General features: G+C 34.7%; 2 protein-coding genes across 11 annotated transcripts in view; both read left to right on the top strand.

The window, feature by feature from the left end:
* Positions 1-1,767: 1,767 nt before the first annotated feature.
* gpx4a (glutathione peroxidase 4a) lies at positions 1,768-9,162 on the top strand. 2 transcript variants are annotated; one of them, NM_001346537.1, is made up of 7 exons: positions 1,768-1,900; positions 4,271-4,365; positions 6,382-6,526; positions 7,023-7,174; positions 8,556-8,580; positions 8,706-8,765; positions 8,867-9,162. In NM_001346537.1, exons 1-7 carry the CDS (start codon positions 1,826-1,828, stop codon positions 8,897-8,899), a joined length of 585 nt encoding a protein of 194 aa, NP_001333466.1. In that variant the 5' UTR covers positions 1,768-1,825; the 3' UTR covers positions 8,900-9,162. The 2 variants fall into 2 exon arrangements, with proteins under 2 accessions (NP_001333466.1, NP_001007283.2); NM_001007282.2 differs by lacking the exon at positions 1,768-1,900 and adding an exon at positions 3,460-3,584.
* Positions 9,163-12,697: 3,535 nt separating this feature from the next.
* The window catches only part of pip5k1ca (phosphatidylinositol-4-phosphate 5-kinase, type I, gamma a), a 44,849-nt gene continuing 34,525 nt past the window's right edge, over positions 12,698-23,021 (top strand). For 5 of the 9 annotated variants that reach the window (XR_015521875.2, XM_087304191.2, XM_087304190.2 and 2 more), the window contains exon 1: positions 12,698-12,972. Coding sequence is in view for 4 of the 9 variants with exons in the window: in XM_087304191.2 (XP_087160317.1) it covers positions 12,858-12,972 (115 nt within the window). In the remaining 5 variants the exon portion in view is untranslated. Of the gene's footprint in view, positions 12,973-13,121; positions 13,312-23,021 lie in introns of those variants that run through there. The other 4 variants (XM_087304195.1, XM_087304194.1, XM_087304193.1 and 1 more) reach the window with 1 other exon arrangement.

The raw sequence follows: 23,021 nt of genomic DNA, 5'->3' as shown, positions 1-23,021 counted from the left end.
GTGGCCAAAGGCTTTTCTGACGTCATTTAAAGTTGTGCCTGGATCTACTCGTGTAAGCAGTACAGACTTTTCAGGATCAAAATCATGTTCCCTGCATAGATCCATTTTAAATGTGGAGAAAAAAAATCACTCAATATGAAAAAAAATAATAATCCAGAGCAGTTAGGATTAAGATTAATAGAAAATCAATGCCATCCACGTTGGGCGCCAAATTTTTCTCTCTCTTTTCTGTAACCCACCTATGAAATTGATTTACTGAAAAGGGGAAAATTATCTACTGGGTCTGAGCTTTCTAAAGTATATATGAAATTTCAACACAATTTACTTGAAATCTCGGGTTCGGGATATCTCAACTTAACGACACAATATATTATTGAATGGTGTGGTCAAATTTTACATATTATTAATACTATAATCTCCAACTGCTCAAATAAAAAAAAATAAAAAAACCCAAACACAAGAAAATACTTTTGAGTTTGCTGTATTGCAAATTTTCTGGTCTGTATCTGAACTGCTTTTCAGCCCTTATAAAAACATACTCATGTATTCAAAACAAACAAAATTAAATAAATAAAATACAATATGTTGACAGCAATTCAGCCCTTTTTGAAAAAAAAATAAAACTATACAGAAGTAGGAAAATACAGTTTCAGTTGTCTAAACGTCCCAATTTCAACATATATTTATATATATGAAACTTCAAAGTCCTGAATGTAATGTAAAACGTAGTTCAATGACTGTGAATCAGTGTATGTGTTTCCTACGAAAATCCTTGACGATTGAGTGATGACATGCGTCCATCCAAATTGGGAGAAATCCTCACGGAGTGAATGTAACGAGCCACTCCCCTTGCCTGCACGAGTCCAATGCGGCCGCGGCGCGATGGAACAGTCCAGTGTCAGTTAGCTAATGCAGCAAAACAATTTGGGACATTAATTTTATGCAGAATTGGCAGGATGGATTAAATTAGAAGACAGCCAAAACGTGTCTCTCCTGTCTTCACCACAAGCTGGCGTACAAGTGACGTCAGTCACCCTCTTCATATAACTTCACAACTTCACATAACATTGCTAACTTCAACTAAGAGCATTTTCACAAAATAGTTCACAATATGTTCAAAATATATACATATAAAACAGAGTAAAACACATTGAACACGGTAAACTTGTACATTTACAGCGATCCATGAACAGTATGCATCATCTATACAATATAGCTAAACAAATCGAAAAGTAAAATAAATATGCAGGAAATCCGAATGTATATAACTTACCTAATGCAGCAAAACAATTTGGGACATTAATTTTATGCAGAATTGGCAGGATGGATTAAATTAGAAGACAGCCAAAACGTGTCTCTCCTGTCTTCACCACAAGCTGGCGTACAAGTGACGTCAGTCACCCTTGACCTCAATTCCGGTTTTTAGAAATTAACTTCTGAATGTAAATTTATACATCTATAAATTTTTTTTAAATGCCCAATTGTTGTGCATTAGGTAAGGTAAGAAAATAAAACATAAATACATATATTCTGACAAATAAAAAAAATTAATTAAGAAACTCTTAATTACATGTCAAAATAAAACAATATTTAACACTCAAAAATTTGAGTGGGTTACATTATCATATTAGTATGCCTTAGCTAAAAACAATAAAAAAAACAGGCAGCTATTTCTATCTGAAGTCGAGTTAAAGTTTACTCTAGAATCACTTTAAAATGAATTGTTTGGCGAAGCGGTTCATCTGATTTATTGAAAAGAATCGACTCAAAAGAACGATTCTCTGTGAGTGCGACACCACAACTGACTGAACTTTGCAAGGGGAAAATGCAGAAAATGGGGTTCATCCACCGTTTTTTGCTGTTCGGGGCTTTATCGAGCAGTGGGATCATTGGTGCAACGGTATTGTAAAGTTAAACACTACTGATCTTGCAAATGTAGAATATTACGTAATGGTGGATAGCGTTATGGGGTTATTTGCTGCGTAATTACGGGGGTTTTGAAAATGTTTTATCATCGGTTTGTTTACACAATCAGTCGTTGCTCAAGATGAGAGGTCTTGGTGTATTTAGGTCATCGGTCGTTGTGTTGTGTCAGAGCTGTTACCTTTTTCCGTTATATAAACAATGCGCAAGCGCAACAACAACAATAGTAAAATAATAATTCCATAATAATAGTTGTTTTGTCTAATTAATTAATGAATAAATTAACGAATTATCTAGGCTGCATTATTAAAAAAAAACAGGTTCCAAAAATCTGCTTCCTAATAGATGATGTTTTTTTCTATTTGAAATATATTTGATTAACATACATTATTTTATTTAAAGCACCATAAAAAGGAATTGTAAAAATTTGTATTTTGGTATTTAAAAGACAATTAAACACATACTTCTAGTTCTAACAAAAACATTATATAATCTAGGTTTGTTTCCAAAATGCAATGACCAAATGCCAAAGACACAATTATGACAAAAAAAGACAAAAATATAAAGTTGAGTTGTTATATTAAAAAGACACAAATATGAAATGAGTCAAAACAGTGAAATACCAGGTCATAATTGTGAAAATTTTAGGTTAAAGATATAACAAAGATGTATAAGAGGTAATAGTGACAATAATTAACAGTTTTGATCTAAAACAAAACATATATGACTTAAGTGAAAATGGTGATATAACAAGTCATAATTGTGAGTAACATACATTAAAAATTCAAATTATGACGAAAAAGCAATACATTTTTATTACAAAAGATACAAATGAGTTTATATGATAACGATCATTATTATTAGTCAAAATTTTGACATTCAACTGTGACAGAAAACATACTACATACTAAAAACACTACATATTATACATGCATACTAATAGTCACAATATTTTCACAATAATAATGTCACAATAATTGTGCCAAAATGCCAAACTATGAGTCAAATTTATCACTTAAAATTTTAGAAATATGACAGTATCTCATAACATCAACCTCATGATTAAGACTCAATGTCCTGACTTACGACATAATGTCATAGTTTCACAGTTTTAATATATTCATAACTAATGTTACAATTAATGTCAAATTTTAAAGTCAGTCTTTTTAAATTAATCAATATCCCACTTTTTCCATTTCATAATATCCTTGTGGCACGAATCCCTCCCTGAAGCCAGTATCCAAGTCAAACAGATCCAGTGTTTGCCATTGTAGCATTACCAAACACACACCACAGCTTATCTAATATGCAAAGCGAATGGCATCATATCAAGCTATCAGCTCTTTCAGTTGTGCAAGATCGTCATCCACTGACCTTTACTCTCAAATCCTCCCATTATCATCACAGTTTACAGTCAAACACTCAACACATAGCCCTTTAGTCGGCAGAACTTCAACCTATAGGGAATAAAACCGCCTCTGGGTCAAGTTAATGTTTACTTCAAGCATTATATATATGAGGAGTGTGCAGTGTTGTGGGAGTTCAGGGACATTGAGGATTTAATGTAATTCGCTGTCTGCTGTTTCAGTAGTAAATACTGAAAGGCAGTCATGCGTTTCTTAGGGTCTGCTGTCGTTTTCTCTCTAGTGTTGCAGACTATGGTGAGATATTCTCATTACTTGAACACACACGCTGGATTAGCACTCTGTAAACAAATGATTAGTCATGACAGCTAATGTTCTTAATGTTAATTTAGTTTGCTAAAATAAGTTAACCATGGTTCAACTTACATTTTTGAAGTCACACAAACCTTTCATGTTAGTTTAATGTAATGTAAGTTAGAACTAGTTAAGTAAAGTTTGTTGATAGCATGTTTCTAGTAAATTACCATACTCAATTAGCATGTTTCTAGCAAGGCTAGCACATTGGACTTCGTTGTCTAGCATATATTCGCATGTTTTTAGCAATAATTGGCATGTTTCTAACATGTTTATAGCATGAATTAGTATGTTCCCATGCTGATATGATCAGTAAGTCATGACCACGTGTGTTTTTATGTAAATTATAACCTTTTTGTTTGATATACAAGCCGTTTAAGTCAGATTTAATGTAATTCAAGTTAATGTGACTCATAAGGTTAATTAGGTTACCTAAAAAAAATTAGGCTACCAGGATTGTTTTGCTTTTCAGTGTAGCAGGAATTAGCATGTTAGCTATGATAAGATATGTTCTTTGGTTAAATGTGAATATAGCATTAGCAGGTTTTTAGTTAGCATGTTTTTGTGTAATGTTTGTGATGAAAAGTGTTTTTGTTTATCCTATTATGTTGTGGTGTTTCTGTTCTCAGTCTGCACAGCTAGAGGACTGGCAGACGGCCAAATCCATTTATGAATTCACAGCCACAGATATAGATGGAAATGAAGTTTCCCTGGAAAAGTACAGGTGAGGGCTCAAAATGAGCATGGCAGAAGTAGAGCTGCTGTTTATTTTCATCTCAAAGAATGAAGGATGTTTGTTTATGGACGAAATGAAACATTACAGTCTGCAGATCTTTTGAGGGTTTATAGATTTGTGTGGAAGTCTATTTACACTATAATGATTTCATACCTGTAATTCAGAATCATTCATAACTAGGAGATAAAAAGACACAGTTGTTACAAAGAGTAAAAAAAATTACAGATTATGACTGAATGTAAACCATGACATACCAATAAGCTGAAGTCATGGTAAACATAAGACATAATTATGAGTTAAATGTCAGGATTGTGATATAAAAAATGTTATTAAACAAGTTATAATTATGACATGCAAAAAGATAGTCAAACATAAGATATACAAGTCATAATTATGAGACAGAAAGACAAAAAAGGAGCCAAAATATTACAGAATATTGATCAAATAATTACATGATTACCTCATATTTATGACTGGTTTTCATCTTTGCCAAATGTTTCTTGTCATATAGTTTTCATAATTTCAACTTTTTAAATTGTAATACTTTATTGTAAAACTGCTAAGAAATCAAAAATCAAATGTGAGGTCATGACTATGAGATATGAGTACTTATGGCATATGACACTTGTCAAAATGATTGATCTAATTATTTCACATTGACTCATTTTTATGACTTTAAAAAAGATTTTTAAATACATTTTTATTTTGTTATTTACCTTTTTGTCTGATTTTCTTCTATTCAATTCAATTACTTTTCATTTCTATAGCGCTTTTACAATGTAGATTGTATCAAACCAGCTTAACATAGACGTTTTAGTAAATTGAAACTGTGTCAGTCTAGTTTCCAGAGTTGAAGTTTAGTTTAGTTCAGTTCAGTGTAGTTAAATTTCACTGCTGAAAGTCCAAACACTGAAGAGCGAATCCATCGATGTGCAGCTACACAAGTCCCAAACCAAGCAAGCCAGTGGCGCCAGTGGCGAGGAACAAAACTTTACCAATTGATAAAAGTGAAGGAAAAAAACCTTGAGAGAAACCAGGCTCAGCTGGGCCAAAGAGCTTAGAATGACCAAGAAGTGACACTCAATAGAACGTTCCATTGCAACAGCAGCACCCAGCAACAGCCCTGGATTCCGCCATTTTGGAATGAAAGCGATCGGCTGTCCATTAGATCTTTTTGCTGTTGCGATGGGAAGCAGCTGCTTTGTTTTTTATTTATGTATTTAAAAAGCACATTAAAGCTGAGAAACAAACTAAAAGATGACAATACAACACTTACTATTACAATCATCAGCACTTTTAATAGTTTATTTTACAGACTTACAATATGCTGATGTTCTATTGGAATTTTCATTCTAAAATGCACCATCTAGTGGCTGTTTCCCAAATTGCACTAGATTGTCGCCTCTTGGTGATTCCATGCTCTTTGGCTGGGCACAACCATTTCTCCTCTGGCTTTCTTTCTCCTCTTCTACTATGTCTATTCCAAATGTTTCTGTCATATGTATGGTTTTATCTAATAATTTAAGCTTGTTATGTCATAGTTATTACATGTCACAGTCATCATTTCACAGTCATAGCCATCATTTCATGTTTTTCCCAAATTATGGTTATCTTTTTATGTCTGATGTAGTATGTAAATCTTCTTTTGTAATTGTTTTATCTCAAATTTATAACTCACCACCCCATAAAAGTCATATTCATGGTCAACGGTTTAAAGTTTTTGTTTTTACATGAGACTTCTGTAGATTTCACAGAGAGTTGAGTAGTGTATGATTCTTTTTTTTCTTTACTTCAGACTATTAAATTGGAGGATATCAAGCATGTTTTATATTTTGCACCAATTTTTGTACACATAGTTTGCATCTTCTAGCAGCTAAAACCAAATTGTTGTGTTAGAAACAACTTAATCATCACAATGTTACAGTATTTTAAACCTTTTGGCATATTATTTCTTGCTCCAATGACTTTGTGACACTAATTTACTTTCATATTTACATACTTCAGGGGAAAAGTTGTGATCATCACAAACGTTGCCTCCAAATGAGGTAAAACCCCAGTAAACTACTCTCAGTTTGCAGAGATGCACGCCAAGTACTCTGAGAGAGGTTTACGCATCCTGGCTTTCCCTTCCAACCAGTTCGGACGTCAGGTATGGACATCAAAAATGCTCAACTATTTTTGTAAATAGGCTCATTTTACAAATCATCTAAAGTTAAAGTGCTGAGTTTTACCATTTTTGAATCCATTCAGCCAATTTACATGTCTGGCGGGAGCATTTTTAGCTCAGCTTAGCATAAATCATTAAATCGAATTAGACCATTTGCATCTCACTTAAACATTTTTTTTTAAGTTTTGATAATTTTTCTATTTTCTGCTTTAATCTTTTGTTGATGGAATATTAAAAGTTGCTTTAAATAGAAAAATTATCAAAACTCCTTTAAACTTTTTTTTGAATGAGATGCTAATGGTTTAATCTGATTTAATGCTAAGCTAAAAGTGCTTCTACCAGACACAGAGATCGGCTGAATAGTTTGTTTAACTGTAGAGGAGTTGTAAAATGAGTCTATTTCCAAACAAAAGTGCATTTATTTAATGTTTTTAAAGTTAATACATCCTATTATTATCTAATATTTTTTTTTATTCAGGAACCAGGAACTAATTCCCAAATCAAGGAATTCGCCAAGTCATACAATGCAGAGTTTGACATGTTCAGCAAGATTGATGTGAATGGCGACGGGGCTCATCCGCTCTGGAAGTGGCTGAAGGATCAGCCTAATGGAAAAGGATTCCTTGGAAAGTGAGTTGCTAGATTGGCTTTTCTATTTGGTATTTTTTTTTATGTTTAGTACTATTATATAGTTTTGGAATTTTTATATATTTTAAAGTATGTTTTTATATTTACAACATAAAAGTAAATTTTGACAAATTTAGAAAATATTATTTGAGATAAAACACTAGCTTTAAGAAAAAGTTAAACATTAGATATTTACAGAAGATATTTTGAAGAATTGTCTTATTTACAACATAAAATGCTGAAATTATTAGAAAAAGAGATGACAATAATACAAATAACTTTGATTGTTTTTTCTTCTGTTAAATGGAAAATAAGATATTTGAATATCTTTATTTTTATTAATGATATATAACATTGAAATTTTGACATACTTAGTCATTTATGACATAATCATAGAGATAAATGACAGTTTAACATAAATGACAATTAAAGGGCACCTTTTTTTAAACCTTTTTTTAACAAGATGTAAGATAAGCCCTTGGTTTCTCCAGAATGTGTCTGTAAAGTTTCAGCTCAAAACACCCATCAGTGTCTGAGTACAGTGTAGCTGATTTCGTAGCCTTTTGCTTTCAATGAAAATGAGTTGCTGCTCCCTGCCTGTTTTAAAACGTTACACTCTTATAAAACTTACGAAAACCACAGAGAGTTGTAACAAATATTTGAATCCCATTTTATTTGCAAAAAAAAAAAAAGTTTTGTGGAGATGTGTGTGCAATAGAAACATACTTTACATACTTTACAATAGTGTGTGTTTTATAGAAACATGGCATCTGTTAATCTATTCAGTGGGCGGGGAAAACCTCACTCTTATGTCACGTTGTGGTGGGCCTCAAAATCACTGGGATTTGGGTCCTATTTTAAAGTCAGGACATTTTCAAAAAGAGACTTTTTCTATCACAACGTTTCTATCACTTTAATATGACAGTGGACACACTATACCGACACACAGTTCTGTCCAAACAGCTTACAAAAGCTTTCATCATAGGTGCCCTTAAAATAAAATATAATTGTCATAATTATGAAAATCAAGACACATTTATTTCAGATGAACACTTAGGCCCAGTTTCACAAACAGGGCTTAGGTTAAGCCAGGACTAGGCCTTAGTTAAATTAGGCTATTTAAGACACATTTATAAAAATGGCCTTAGAAAAATATTACTGATGTGCACCTGGAAAACAAAAAAATGACACTGACATATTTAAGACATCTCTCTACAAGTTATTTTGAGTTGAGACAGCTCAAACATGCAATTTAATCTTGACTAGCCTTAAACCTTGTTTGTGAAACCGGGGGTTAGAATTATGATTTAAGCAAATTATCACAAATTAAAATTAGGATTAAAAATTGTAAATTCAACAAGGCTGACTTTTTTTGTTGTTACAGTGGCATCAAATGGAATTTCACAAAGGTTTGTACATTTCTTTTATAGACAAATTACTGTTTTAAATTTATTAAAATAAATTAATAAATCCAAATAAATGATTACTATTCATTATAATTAATTAATCATTTTCCTTTTTGTCTAAATGTCAGTTCCTTATTAACCGTGAAGGCCAGGTTGTGAAGAGATACTCCCCACTGCAGGATCCAAGTGTACGCTTCTCATTCTCTTCTCATCTTTAATTATATCTACATCTGTTTAAAGTCATGAACTATATCATCATGTAAGTAACTGTCTTTAAATATAATTTCAGGTGGTGGAGAAGGATCTTTCTAAATATCTCTAATGTGCTGGATGAGCTGAACTAGCGTCTGAGCGCTGGGTGTGAGTGATGCCGCTCATGGACTGATGAAGGTTTGTTTGGAAACCCCTTGTTGAGGAAAGAACAGACCTGATGTGTTTGGCGTGCACCTCCTCCTGAGGGCATCACGAGTGCTCAGCGTCAGTCCGCAGAGAGGACAGATGAAGAGACATGCTTTTTATTAGCACTAAACATGCTGATGTAGTGTACATTTATTAATAAATGCAAAGAGATTCTGCTGAACAGTACGTTTGGTGTTTGTTTTCTTCCTGTAAGCCAAGGTATTGTTGAGTTTTATAGTGTTTTTTTATTTAATTTGTATTTGTTTTATTAAGTAGTTTGTTAAAGTTTTAGTAATTTTATTGATCCTTTTTATTAAGTTTTATTTTTTATGTCTGTTCTAGTTATTTTAATAAGTTAAACAGAACGAAAATTAGAAATGGGAATGTTGAAATGTGAGTATATGTATGTAAATATTTTGTAATTGTTTATTTAAAGTTAGCTTTTTTAATTTTCGGTTTGAGTCAACTATAAAAATCCTGCAGTAAGCTTGAAGTATTTTATATAGCCAGCATCTAAGGTCAATGTTATTTTGACGTCCGATAACGACGTGAAATTACGTTAATATTTGGTTGATTACATATATACATATTATATATAATTATGGAATATGTAAGATTTTTAAAAAATGTTTTTAGGACAACAGTATCTCCAGCAGAGACGATATATCCAAAGATGCCATTTTAAATAGTAAAGAAATAAGTGTTTTTTAAACAAACAAAGACAGCAGAAGTCTAAATTATTTAGCCTGATATCTTTAGCTACTGTTCCAAAATATTTTAAATGTTTCTTATCATAAAATATGTTGTGTTCAAAGAGGAAAAAGTTTTAGTTTTTTACCAAGACATTTAAAAAGCACATATTTTAGAGCAGTAACCACAATACTGTGAAACCGTGATATTTTTATGCATGGTTATCATACCGTCAGAATCTTATACCTGCCCATGCCTATTCTATATACAGTATCAGTGATGGAAAGAATACTGAAAAATCATACTCAAGTGACCAATCAAGTACCATTACTTGCCTAAAAATGTAGTGCAAGTAGAATCTGTTGTAAATATTACTCAAAGTATGAGTAAAAAGTAGCCCTTTCAAAAGTACTTCAAAAGTAGTGAGTATTGCACAGTAAAAAGATGATGCATTTACATCTAATCTACATGTGTGTAAACGTAACATTCTGTAGTGCATTTAGCTATTGCCCAGCAGGCACACAACGTCATAAGACGTGAATATTAGGTTAAATATAGGTTGTGATGTCAGGTGACCAAAATTCAATGTCTAGTCAGCGTCTAAGGACAACGTTATATTGACGTTCAATAACAACGTGAAATGACGTTAATATTTGGTTGATTTTGGGTTGTGTTGAAAAGTGACCAAAACGTCGAACCAATATCTTAAACCAACATCACATTGACGTTAAATACTGACATTTATTCGTCAGGTATGGCAACCGAAATTCAATGTCTGGCAGACGTCATATTGGTAACGTCCACACAACATCAAGCTGTAACATCATTAGACATTGATATTTTGTTGATTTTTGATTGGATGTTGGACATTGATGTTAACCTGGCGTTGAGTTCTGACGTCAACCTGATTTTCATTTTTAAACAAAATGCAGTGTCTCCACAACATTGGGGTACAACATCAATCTAACATCATGTTGATGTCCTGTGCCTGCTGGGTGTTTAGGGGATTTCGGTCATTGTAAACATCTTCTTATCAGTGACATGCATCTAAACAGTCTCTCGGTTAATGTGTGTAAAGATTTTGGACAACTTCCAATCAGTTTGCTGCAATTACAAATCGCCCATGTCTTGAGGTAGTTCATTATGATGCATTATGAAGTAGTGGAGTAAAAGTACCGATACTACACTAAAAGTAAAAAAAAAATTAAACTACCACAATTTCTGATAAAAACTACTTAATTACAGTAGTTTAAGTATTTGTAATTAGTTACTTTACACCACTGTACAGTATATTACCCAGATTATTTCATGAACATCAGAATTAACTGAACATTAATAAAATATTATACATTAGATTAGATTTTAGGATTATATTAGATTTTACTTTAATAATATTGAGATATATTTAATAATTTAACACATTTAATGATGAAATAGCTCAGAGATTACCAAACGCAGGCCAAAGTTGGCCCACCATCCCATCAGAGAAGAGAGTGATGGGGAGGGGAGGGGCAAATGCCTTAAACAGAGATTGTCATTTTTAATTTCATACAACCTTTTTGTTTGTTTGTTTGTTTGTTTGTTTAATTGCTTAGCTACAAAAAATAAACTGATTGCTAGCTAAATGTTTCAATTAAATGTATCCATAAATGAATCTGATTTTCTAAAATGTACTTACTATCACTCGATGGACAGAAGACAATGCAGAAAACCTAGGCGAGGAACTCCATTCTGTTATAAATGGGATTGTTTTTGTTTTTAATATAATAAGTTTGTTATCAAATGTAAAAAAAAAAAAGTACTGTATTAGTTAATATAAAGCAACGTTTTCTAGTTATTTTTTTAGATTATTATATAAATGAGGAAATTACCCATGGCAACTTTAACGTAATACAGTTTGGTGTTTTTACCTTCAGCCCACCACCCTCAATCAAGTTTGCTTTTTGGCCCTTCATAAGAAAAACTTTGATCACCCCTGATATAGTATATCCGAGTTAAGCTTTTTTTTCTCACCTGCATTACTGAATATTCACCAACAGAGAGCAGCAGGCGCCTCATCCAAGCAGATTAGTGCGCTCGTTTGGAAGTGCGATTTGTTTTTATGAATCGATTCAATTGGTTCGCGTTAGTGAATCAAAACAATTCATTTTTTTTGATAGTCATCGACGTGTCGTATCCTTAATTAAGAAAATGTCTTGGCATTTGTCACTAAATTTTTACAAATGTAATATAGTTATAATTAGGCAAATTACTTATTAACCTCTAAAAAACCGTGAGAATACATATATTATCAAATCTGAAGTTTGGTGTCTCAAAGTGCAACTGAAGCAGGCATTGACTCAGTGCAGGACAAAAAATAATGCTAATTCACTTAAAAACGTAATCTTTCATCACTCGAAATGTAACATTTGAGATTACTGTATAAATGTAGACATCTGCCTCGCATTAATTGTTAATTTTATTTTATTTTATTATTATCTTCTTTTTTATTTTAATTTATTTATTCACTTTTTTATCAATATGTTATTTGTATTTATGTTTATATATTTTTTTCTATTATTATTTCTGTAAGGGTTGTTTGATATGTTTGTAAAATGGAAAAATGTTAATTAAATCATAAATAAAAAAATAATTCACTTAAAAACATGCGTAGTGTGTCACAAATTGATAAAATATGACATTAGAAACACTTAAAATATATTTAGGCTGGTTTCCTTATACTCAGTGCACTTTATAATTAACCAAAATTAACATGTCTGCTGTTTATCATTCTCAATTCCTTCAACTTGACAATCGTGTCCATTTCTCTTCCAAAACAAATGTTTTATCTACGCCAAAATTGACCACATTACTACACGTATCGCTGTAAAACTCTTAATATATCCGAATGTTTATCCAAATTTCGTTATATTTACTATTTAAAAAGCTAAACAGTTCAAAATAACATGCAAGTGTGCGAGTCGGTTCAACTGAACTACTGAACCAATCCACCTGTTCAAACGAACCAGAGTCGTGAATCGCACATCATCCCAAAGCCAGTGCATGACAGCTGAGGAGAGCAGGAGGACCGCGACGCTCCTCAACCTCCCGCATTCATTTCAGTCATATCCATACAGACAGCGAGCGAAGGCTGTGTTTATTTAGAAATTATTTACCCTCTTTAGCTCGGAGGATTCATCCAGGGAGGTTGAATGGAAGCCGCGGCGGCTGAAGGGGCGGCCAGTCTGTCCGAGGCCGGGGATGGGAGTCCGTTATCCGGGGCAACAGCATCCGAGGACGCGGGGTCGGCGGACGACGTGGATGCGGGTAACTAACCGATTCGTTCTGATTCAAAATACGGCTTAATGGACACATTTATTCATCCAATCATATCTGAGTGATTCATATGTGTTGGGATGCACATGGATAGAGCTAGCAAAACTAGCATGGATGTGGGACCTGATGCGTGATTATTTGTCACGCGAGCGTTTGCTTATTATGGCTCGTGTGGAGACCGAGGGAGTGTGTATTTACAATAAATGCAGATTAGTATGGATGTCGTCAGGTGGATGTTGTGAAATGTCAGGTTAAAGTCAGCATCAGCTAGTTAGCCTTCAGCATAGCAGGGACTCTGAGCTGATGACAGATGGATGAGGGGGGCTTGAGGTGAGAATTGGGGTAAAGGGTTGCATGGCATATGGTGAGGATCAATGACTTTTGCATGTACTCAGCTGAATGAATTAAAGCATTCTGCATGAAGGTTGACATTCTTATAATGACTGAAAGATGGCATCATTATGATGTTTTGTTGTCCTAAATTATTTGAATAGGAACCATAATGCATATAGAAGTTGTTTTTGTTTTGAATGATTATAATACTCAAACCCCAGCTAGTGTAATCCACTGGTGTATAATCGGTTAGTATATCATAGGGGGGAAAGTATAATACGAATTTAATTGGTTGAAAAAGTCATAAATAATGCATATGAATAAAAAAAATCTAATTTGGATGTCACACATTTATAATAAGGTTATTGATCTAAGAATCATCCAAGCCTGTTTTAGGAATGGAGAGATAGACTATTTACAGCCTTTTATCTTAAAAAACTCTCCTTTTTATGCAGTTCTGCCTCTTTTTTGCAGATTTTTGTCTTGCAATTCTAATATCTTGCAAATCTGAGTTTTTATTAAGTAATTATATATATTTTTGCAGTTTTTTTTGCAATTTTCCTTGTTGTAGTTGCAAGTTTAGGCTGTTTTCTTTTATTTATGTTTCACTATTTTTAGTTTATACAGTAAATTAAGTTATACATCTCTACTATCTCACAAATATGTATTTTTGCATCTCACAATAGTGACTATTTGAATGTCTTGTAATTCTCACTTTATTAGGTACACCTGTCTAACTTATTGTCAGCGCAAATTTCTAATCAGCCAATCACATGGCACCATCTCAATGTATTTAGGCATGTAGACATGGTCAAGACGATCTGCTGCAGTTCAAACCGAGCATCAGAATGGGGGAAAGAAAGGTGATTTAAGTGACTTTGAATGTGCATGGTTGTTGGTGCCAGACTGGCTGGTCTGAGTATTTCAGAAACTGCTGATCTACTGGGATTTTCACGCACAACCATTGCTAGGGTTTACAGAGAATGGTCCAAAAAGAAAAAATACCCAGTGAGCGGCAGTTCTGTGGGCGCAAATGCCTTGTTGATGCCAGACGTCAGAAGAGAATGGTCAGACTGGTTTGAGCTGATAGAAAAGCAATAGTAACTCAAATAAGCTCTTGTTACAACCAAGAAATGCAGAAGGGTCAGAATTTGGCGTCAACAACAGGAAAGCATGGATCCATCCTTCCTTGTATCAATGGTTCAGGCTGTTGGTGGTGGTGCAACGCAACAAGAGATTCGCATCATAAATGTGCAGCCAACAAATCTACAGCAACTGCGTGATGCTATCATGTCAATATGGACTAAAATCTCAGGGATATTCCCAATATCCTGTTGAATGCATGCCACAAAGTATTAAGGCAGTTCTGAAGGTAAAAGGGGGTCCAACCCGGTACTATGAAGGAGTACATAAAGTACTAAAGTAATAAAGTGGCTATTGAGTGTATTTCATAATAAACTCAGAATCTTGAGGGGGGAAAAAGTCATAACTGCCATTTGTGAGGTTATGACTTAATATTGTGGTATTATAGTATAAATTTGTAATAAACTATCAATTATGATAAGAAAAATTATGAGATATAATTGTGAGATATAAGCTTGCAATTGCATAAAGGCTTCAAATCTGTGAGAAAAAAACAATTTTTTTTTATTTTGTGGCACAAAGTAGCTTCCGTTAGAATTTCTTTTTGTTTTACTCTTACTCTTTTTAACTTTTTTTTTTTAATGTTTAGAATGCAAATCCAACTACATCCAGTAATTTGGTCAACAAAGAAAGTCTTATATAATATATCATATGAACATTTTTATATTTGTCTTTATTATTACTGTTATTAATTTAAAAACAGATTAAATGTAAATGTAAAAATCAGCGAAAACCTGCAGATTTCTTTTTAGCGTTGTTTTTGATAATGTCAGGCGTTCACTTTGATAACTATTTCTGAAATTCAGTCTGGTTTAGTGCCTCGAGGAAACTGCTGTTTTCTCATCAGTGTTTTACTGCTGTTAATAATTCACATAACTGTGTGTGGTTTTAATGAATGGATTCACATGCATGGAACTAGATAAAATCCCCTAGTAAACCTAATGAGCCGTTTTCCTGTTTTTTTTTTTTTTTTACTTTTACATAAATTTACAAGAAATAAATTTACCTGTGACCTTTTTCTAGTTAAAAAAGGTTGATATTTTGAGTTTTAAGCATAGTGTAGGATCATGCTTTACTTAAAGATTTCGATGAGATCCACTCCACAAAGTGCTTCAGTCAGTGTGCACTTAAGATTGACCTTTATGTTGCTTTGCGTACCAGTTGAACCTTTGAAAACTGTATTGTAGTTACTCTTTTCCAAAGATGTAAATGCTAAAGCTATTGGCTCATAGTACTACTCTTTAAAACTCGTTTAAACTGCTTCCAAACACTCCCGATTCACTCCCTGAATTCCCCTGGCGCTGGCTTCTCCTGCCTCGGCATCTTCTTATTTTCATTGGTCAACTCCCAGGCGTCTCCTGTGTAGATGTGTGTGGGAAAACATGCTGACTGTAATGCACGCAATCACATGACATGTGTTTATGGGGTCTCGCAGTGACCCGTGACTCATTTTCACACATGAAGTGATACACCGTCCTTGTTTTGTTCTTAAAGTCAGACCATATTTTGGTGATTGACAGTTTTCCGGGACTTCCTCTCCAGTGTTTATGTAAATGTGACACTAAGATGCTAATTTAATTTTCATTCCAAATTATTAATGCTTTTGAAGACTCACTTTAGTTGAGTGTTATATGAAGGCACAGGTAATCCAAATAGAAAAAATACTTACCTAAATAGTTTAAAATGAGCTAAACAACACAATTCTCTAGGTTTTTTGGGACATCTTGGTTGTTTTATGTTCAATCCACTTACGCACCGTTTACACTAGTGCATTTTAGATTTAAAACGGCATTATAGAATGAAAACGATCCGCGTCCACACTAGCGGTTTACCCAGCGTTTCTGAACAACTCTCTGTTTACACCAAACCACTGAAAAACGCACATCACGTGACCACACACACACTGGCATGCGCTGCAGCCTATCTAGCTAGATAAGAGCTGTGCTTATCGGAGTGTTCATCAAGGATCTACCGCTGGATCTAATCTCACTATATTTGCTAAATGTAATATTTAATTTATCTTGCTGTCTATATCTAACGACATATTACCCCACTTTGGTTTTTTGAATCTAATACTCGTTCTCAGGTAACGTGTTTTAGTTGAGCGCAAAGATGAGTTAGTATTTAATGTAACCACGTACATTCTGTATATTGACTTATCGCTTGCCTTTATTTCCTATAATGTATAAACATAATGTACATTAAACTTTTATAATGGCCATTATTGATTATTAAAACTGATATTTAGCAAAAGAGAGGTATGCTTTGTATTTTCAATGAAAATAAAAGGAGGCAGTGATGTAATAGGCTCCGTTTTGTTACAAATATGCACACAGTGAAGATGACGCTCATATATGCAGCACAATGCCTCAATATTTCTGCTATTTGTTAAGTTGCTAATATCAAAATGAAAATAGGCAGTTCCTTATATCATGTTTTTATTTTATTGTTAAGAAAGTGAAACAGCGTAGCCAGGTTGATGTGAATAACGTTATAAAGTACACGGTTCCCTTTAAAGATTCACCGACATGCCCTCGGTAGTCTGTTTTCCATATAAAACTTGCAAAGTCTGAACTTACAATGAGAGGATGCAGGACTTTACTGTGTGTAGGCTATACAATATTGAGGAAAAGCCCCAATCAGCCCCGCCTCCATTTTCAGATGTCTCCCTTTTCCTCCATCTACAGTGAGACAGAGCAGCAACGTTTTAGAATGAAAACGGCCTCTCCAGCGTTTCCAAAACGATTCGTTTTTGGCGCTCGAAAACTCCGGCGTAGTGTGGATGGATGGAGTAACCGTAGCAAAACTTATGCATATTCAAACTGAAATGCATTAGTGTAAATGGGGCCTTAAATGTAAGTTAATCAATTTGTGTTGAGACAACATGTTTTGTGTGGAACCCTGCATTTTTTTTACAGTGTAGGTCACTGAATATCCCATTCTTTGACTGTTTTATTTAATTTATCACCCCGATCTCATGAGGAGACGTAACTATTTTAGGTATTGTTGGAATAATTCATACAAATTCTTACGATTTAATTTTTTGCTAACAAAACCCCACTCCTTATCTACGCCTCTTTGGGGGATCAGTAAATTTTACTAAAATAAACAAAAAAAAATACAATCTTACAAATTAATAAGAATTTGCCACTAAATCAAAAAGTTACGAATTGCTGTGAGATTGCATTGAATTACTATGAAAAATAAAAACACTGAAAGGGCCCATTCACACAGAACACAGCATTTAGGAATGTTATTTTAAAAACACATCCTCCGCCTTGTTAACATCAAATAAAACAGATGTTATGTCAACTTGCTTCTGTAAACAGAAGCTCGTAATGCTTACCTTACCTTAGCTCTTCTGATTGGCCCACTGCTGTGTAACTGACATTGATGAGAAGCATTATGTATACAAGTTACATCATATAAACATGACAACGTGGTTTAGATACATGAGGTGCTGCAAAAGACGCAAATTGTGAGTGTAAGGGTCATAGAAGTCCATCAAATATATGGGCCAGTAAACACCAAGCTGAGCCCAAACAACTAACGGTGACATTACCCAACTGTGTTGTCAAGTTGGATCATTTTTGGTTCCGTCTAGACCAAAAGGTTGCCCATGACAGCAGACGGCAGCCAACTGAAAAGACCTGCGTGGGAGGATGTGTCAGTACCAAAGCAGCGTTCAATACTATTATCACGGTAATTGTCACTCACCATGGAGGGATTTGCTCTTGCAAATATATCTGATAATCCATATCTCATAATCCATATTAAATATTTGAGAGATGTAGCAAAATTACAACCTATTTATATGTTACGTCACACTTGTGCTCTGGTTTGTTGCTGAATAACCAGTTAGAGCACTCTCTTCTGTCAACGGATAACACCAATTTGACATGCTGAATCGGGCCACCAAGCTTCTACATTAATCCGATGAGAGGTGACGTGAAACAATATCTCACGAAAATTCGTAACTTTTTGATTTGGGGGCGAATTCGTCAAATTTTAGTACAATTTGCTTATCCCCCAATGACGGTTGGGTTTAGGGGTAGGGTTGGATGCCTCCTTTTAAAATTCATACATTTTCGTATAATTGAACTTGTACGAATTCGTACGAATTAGCCAAAAAACTGACAAAAATGAGATCATGAGATCAGGCTGGTGAAACACACCAAACTAACTAGTCGAACTGACGCTAACTGACGGACTAACGATGCCCAATTCCCAAAACAATGGAAAAGTAGCACATTAGAATGAAAAAATGTCTTCTGTGTGAATGGCCTGTAAGAGATTTCAGTCTTGTTGCTTGTTTTGTGACACACTGCATTTTCACACCTAAAGCGACATGGATGCACTCATCCTCCCACTCTTGTTTTTAGGGATTAGCCTATGTGCAAACATGACACAAATCTTATACGTTTTCTCATAAACTCTCCTCACATGGACGACTGCAATATAAACATAAACAAAAACATGAAAGCATAATCCTCTTTCTTCTTTCACCGTCATTCCTTGTCCTTTTGACCTTCTAGAGCTCCTCAGTGGGACTCGAGTCGAGACAAGTGTGGCACACAGGTGTCACTCAATACCACTTACACAACTGGCATCACTCGGCAAACATTTAAAGTCTGCGTACACCTGAACTTTCTGAATCTTTTATTTCAGAATGTTGATGTAGTTACCAACTGAAATGGAATATTGAATTGGGAGCAGAGCTTTCTTAAGCTCATCATTCCCTAATAGCAAACTAAAGGTCAGAGTGGTGTGGCTAAGAATATTGTGTCCTTGAATAGTCCTTGAACGTCAACATAGAAGGATGACCACTCTAAACACAGAAACAAATGGTCAGACTTTGATCGAAGATTACCAAAACAACATTTTCTCCAGTAGATTATTGGCACAGATTAATTGTTCACCCAAAGAATAACAATGTGCGCTAGCAAAAATAAACATAAAGACTTACGTAAGAGCAAAAATAATTCTTTCATTGATAAATCTCTGTGTTGCTGCTCTGTTTATTGGCTGTCCTGCTCTGCTCATTAAGAACAGCGCTGAACCGATAAAGGCCTAGATAGGAAAAGATCTTTTATAGTAAATGAATTCCAAATCAATTTGGAGGTTATTACCACCAAATGGACCATTGCAAGCGCCCACTTCATTATCCTGATGCGGTGCTGGTTGCAAATGTACACAATTAAACCATCTGTGAAATGCGGACATGACTCTTTCCCATTTAAACAAATAACATCCCATGAGATGCATATATAATCAAGCCCAAGGCTATAGTCAAAGTCGTGTGTAGCGTTTGAGCTTACCAATGTTGCTTTGCAAAACAGAGCAGGTCTGTCTAAAACACTCCATCTATTTCCTCAGCTCGTGTTATTCTAATAGCTCAGACGGCTGGGAGTTTTCAAGCTCCAGTGGGAAATGGAAAACAAGCAAGAGTTGCATAATGGCGTCTCTCTGTATTCCTTGCCCCCCTTGCTAATGCCCCAAAGAGGATGGAGCTTTTTATAGGCTGGCCTGCAGACCAGACTAGGGTACTGGAAGACACTCAATCCCATCGGCACCTCGGCGGGAGTAGGGCATCTATTGCAAGAGGACACAGAGTCCTTCTTAGACACTTCTTTGCAAGGCTTTGTAAACAATCATTGTTTACGAAGATGGGATAAACAGCATGACAATAAATATTATTTCAAATCTGAGTAAAACGGAAGTTGCTGACACTTTTATTTCAGTATGTTAATGTTCTGCCAAATAAAGGAGTGTTGAGTAGGGGTTGGGATTCCCTAATACCAAATTAACGGTAAGAAAGGGCATTAATATGAAGTTGCTATGAAAGCCCTGAGGTTGACGTCAAAAGAACAACCGCCACTCCAAACTTAAAAACAAATGGTCAGACTTTTATTGATGATCACCAAAACAAACAATTTCTTTTAGTCGATTAACTTGCATGTATTTAGCACACCATTCCCTAATAGCAAACTAACTGTAGGAGAGGGTATTAATATGAAGTTTCTATGGAAGACCTCAGATTGATGCCAACAATGACAGTGTTTCCTCTAGGATTTTTTCCAGCTGTGGCGGCAGGCCTTTTTTTTTAACACAGATCTACCAATTACCTGTGGCGTTATTTCAAAGACAAATGTCAGGAGAGCAGTATTAGAAGTCGAGATAGCATTTATATAATAACCTACGAGCATGCAAATCTCTTTGCTTGCGCGCCAATTTCCTCTGTTCATGCACAAAAGTTCTTGCACGCCCCCCTTAAATATAAGCCACTTCAAGAGCGCACAGATCTTCTTGTGCGCTCTCAAATAAACGCTGCTGAAGTGCGATATAGTGCGTTTATGTAACGAGTATGTCTCCAGCATTCATTAGACTTGCTAGGAATATTTATGAATGTCTTCAATAGACCTACAGAGCGGTATTTATGCGTCCTGAAGTAAAGTAAAACGGGTATATGTCAAGTTTGCTGGCAACACGCGTTTGTCAGTCAGTCAGCATGTCACCTTGAAGGGTTAAACAAATGACGCACAGCACTACTACGGTTACAGAAAACATGCGCTGTTATAATTCACTTACCTTTTAATACTTTTTGGTGTGATTCTTACCCGCTTAAAAAAAGTTTAATGTTTTGAATGAGAAGCTGAAATGTAGCCGTGGTGGGATGAATTTTGGCGTGGCGCCCCACAATGGAAGAATGAATGTAGTGAAAACCATGAATGATCACCACTCAAAACATGAAAACAAATGGTCAGACTTTTTTTTTTGATGAACACCAAAACTAGCAATTTCTTTTAGCGGATTAACTTGCATGGATTTAGTGCATCATTCCCTAATAGCAAACTAATGGTAAGAGAGGGTATTAATGTGAAGTTGCTGTCGAAGCTCTCAGATTGACGTCAACAGAACAACCGGCACTCCAAACGCAGAAACAAATGGTCAGACTTTTATTGATGACACCAAAACCAGCGATTTTTTTTTATTTATTTATTTTTTATTTTTTTTGTGGATTACCTTGGATTAGTGCATCATTCCCTAATAGCAAACTAATGGTAAGAGTAGGTATTTATATAAAGTTGCTATATGGAATCTCTCAGGTTGATGTCAACAGAATGACCGCCACTCCAATCGCTGGAACAAATGAACAGAGTATCATTGAAGATCACTAAAGCAAACATTCTTTTAGCGGATTAACTTGCATGGATTAATTATCCACCTTATGAATAACAATGCAAGCTAGCAGAATGAACATTCTAAATTTTGATTTCAAGCCGCCTTTAAAGTCCACACAAAAATGATACAGAAGAAATATATTGATTTTGTCTAGCTGATGAATGATAGAAACACTTGACACCCAATCAGATTCCATCCTGTCAAAGCCTGGGCATTTAAAGTTACAGCGCCTTGTTGCGAACACCAAAATAACATATGGGGTTGACAAAAGCCTTACACGGAAAAAAAATTGTAAATGGTTGACTGAATGGTTGGCAAATGGTTGCTAAAATGTTTTAAGGCATTGCCACCATTTATTTGTTGGTGGTTTCTTTCCTACCCCATATCGAAAAATGTTTGAAAGTCCACCCACACCCCTGACACACAAGAGTATTTGATGTCTAATTTTTGTTTTTCAGTTGTAAAGGAGCTAATTATGACAATGTTGAAATGACATGGACAGACTAATTAGTGCAAAAACAGTTTAAGGCATTAAAACAGGCTTTACTCTCCTTATTAGCTGGTTAGAAAGGCTGGTTACTTCAATTAAGCTCCCAATTTTTGTTTTCTCTCTATCAGAAGTCAGCAATTAAATTTTTTTTGTGTTCCTTAAAGGTGGGTTCATACTTTAATTCCTTTGATTTGCTTTTAACAGTCTATTTTACCAGTTATAGGAGCAGCTATTCCATCATGCTTTTACTTTAAGTTTGTAAACTTTTGTGACGAGACCTTGTGACATTCTTTATTCACAGTAGCAAGCTGTATGATAAGTCTTTGTTAAATTTAGTCCATATAATGAATGTTAGTTCGAGGTGTTGGTGACACTTCGAAGGCTTGTTCATCAAGTTCTCCATTTCAGGTTCATTTTGAGCTGGCTGTGATCACACCAACCCTGGAATTTCAGGAGGTGTTTTACTAATTCATTAGCACTGGAGACGATATGAGCTGGAATCTGTGTTTTGAAAGTTCTTTAAGTTCTTTCTGGCTTCATATAACTATAGAAGTGACTGAAAGTCATGATAGGTTAATAATTATAATGTTATGTTGTTGAAGGTAAATCTTTTGTAAGTTTTCTGGGTTTTTAACAGAGTTTAGGCTAATGCTCAGCCACAGTTAGCAAACAGGAAGTTTAAATTCACAATAAAATTTTCTTCTGTACCTATATAAAAAAGAAAGACTTAGAAGTTGATTTGTACTCGTTTAATCAACCCAAGCTCATTAGAGATATGTGCTCAGGGCTACATCTTTGAGAACAGAGAAATATGTACCTGGGCCAAAACCTGGTTGCAGGTTTATTTTTACAAAATCACTAGAGGAGGCCTTGTACATTTTTTGACAATCTT

Source organism: Danio rerio, chromosome 22 (genome assembly GCF_052040795.2).
Source record: "Danio rerio strain M-AB ecotype USA chromosome 22, GRCz13ab, whole genome shotgun sequence".
In the NCBI taxonomy this organism is placed as follows: Eukaryota; Metazoa; Chordata; class Actinopteri; order Cypriniformes; family Danionidae; genus Danio; species Danio rerio.
This window is presented reverse-complemented; position numbering and strand designations above follow the sequence as displayed.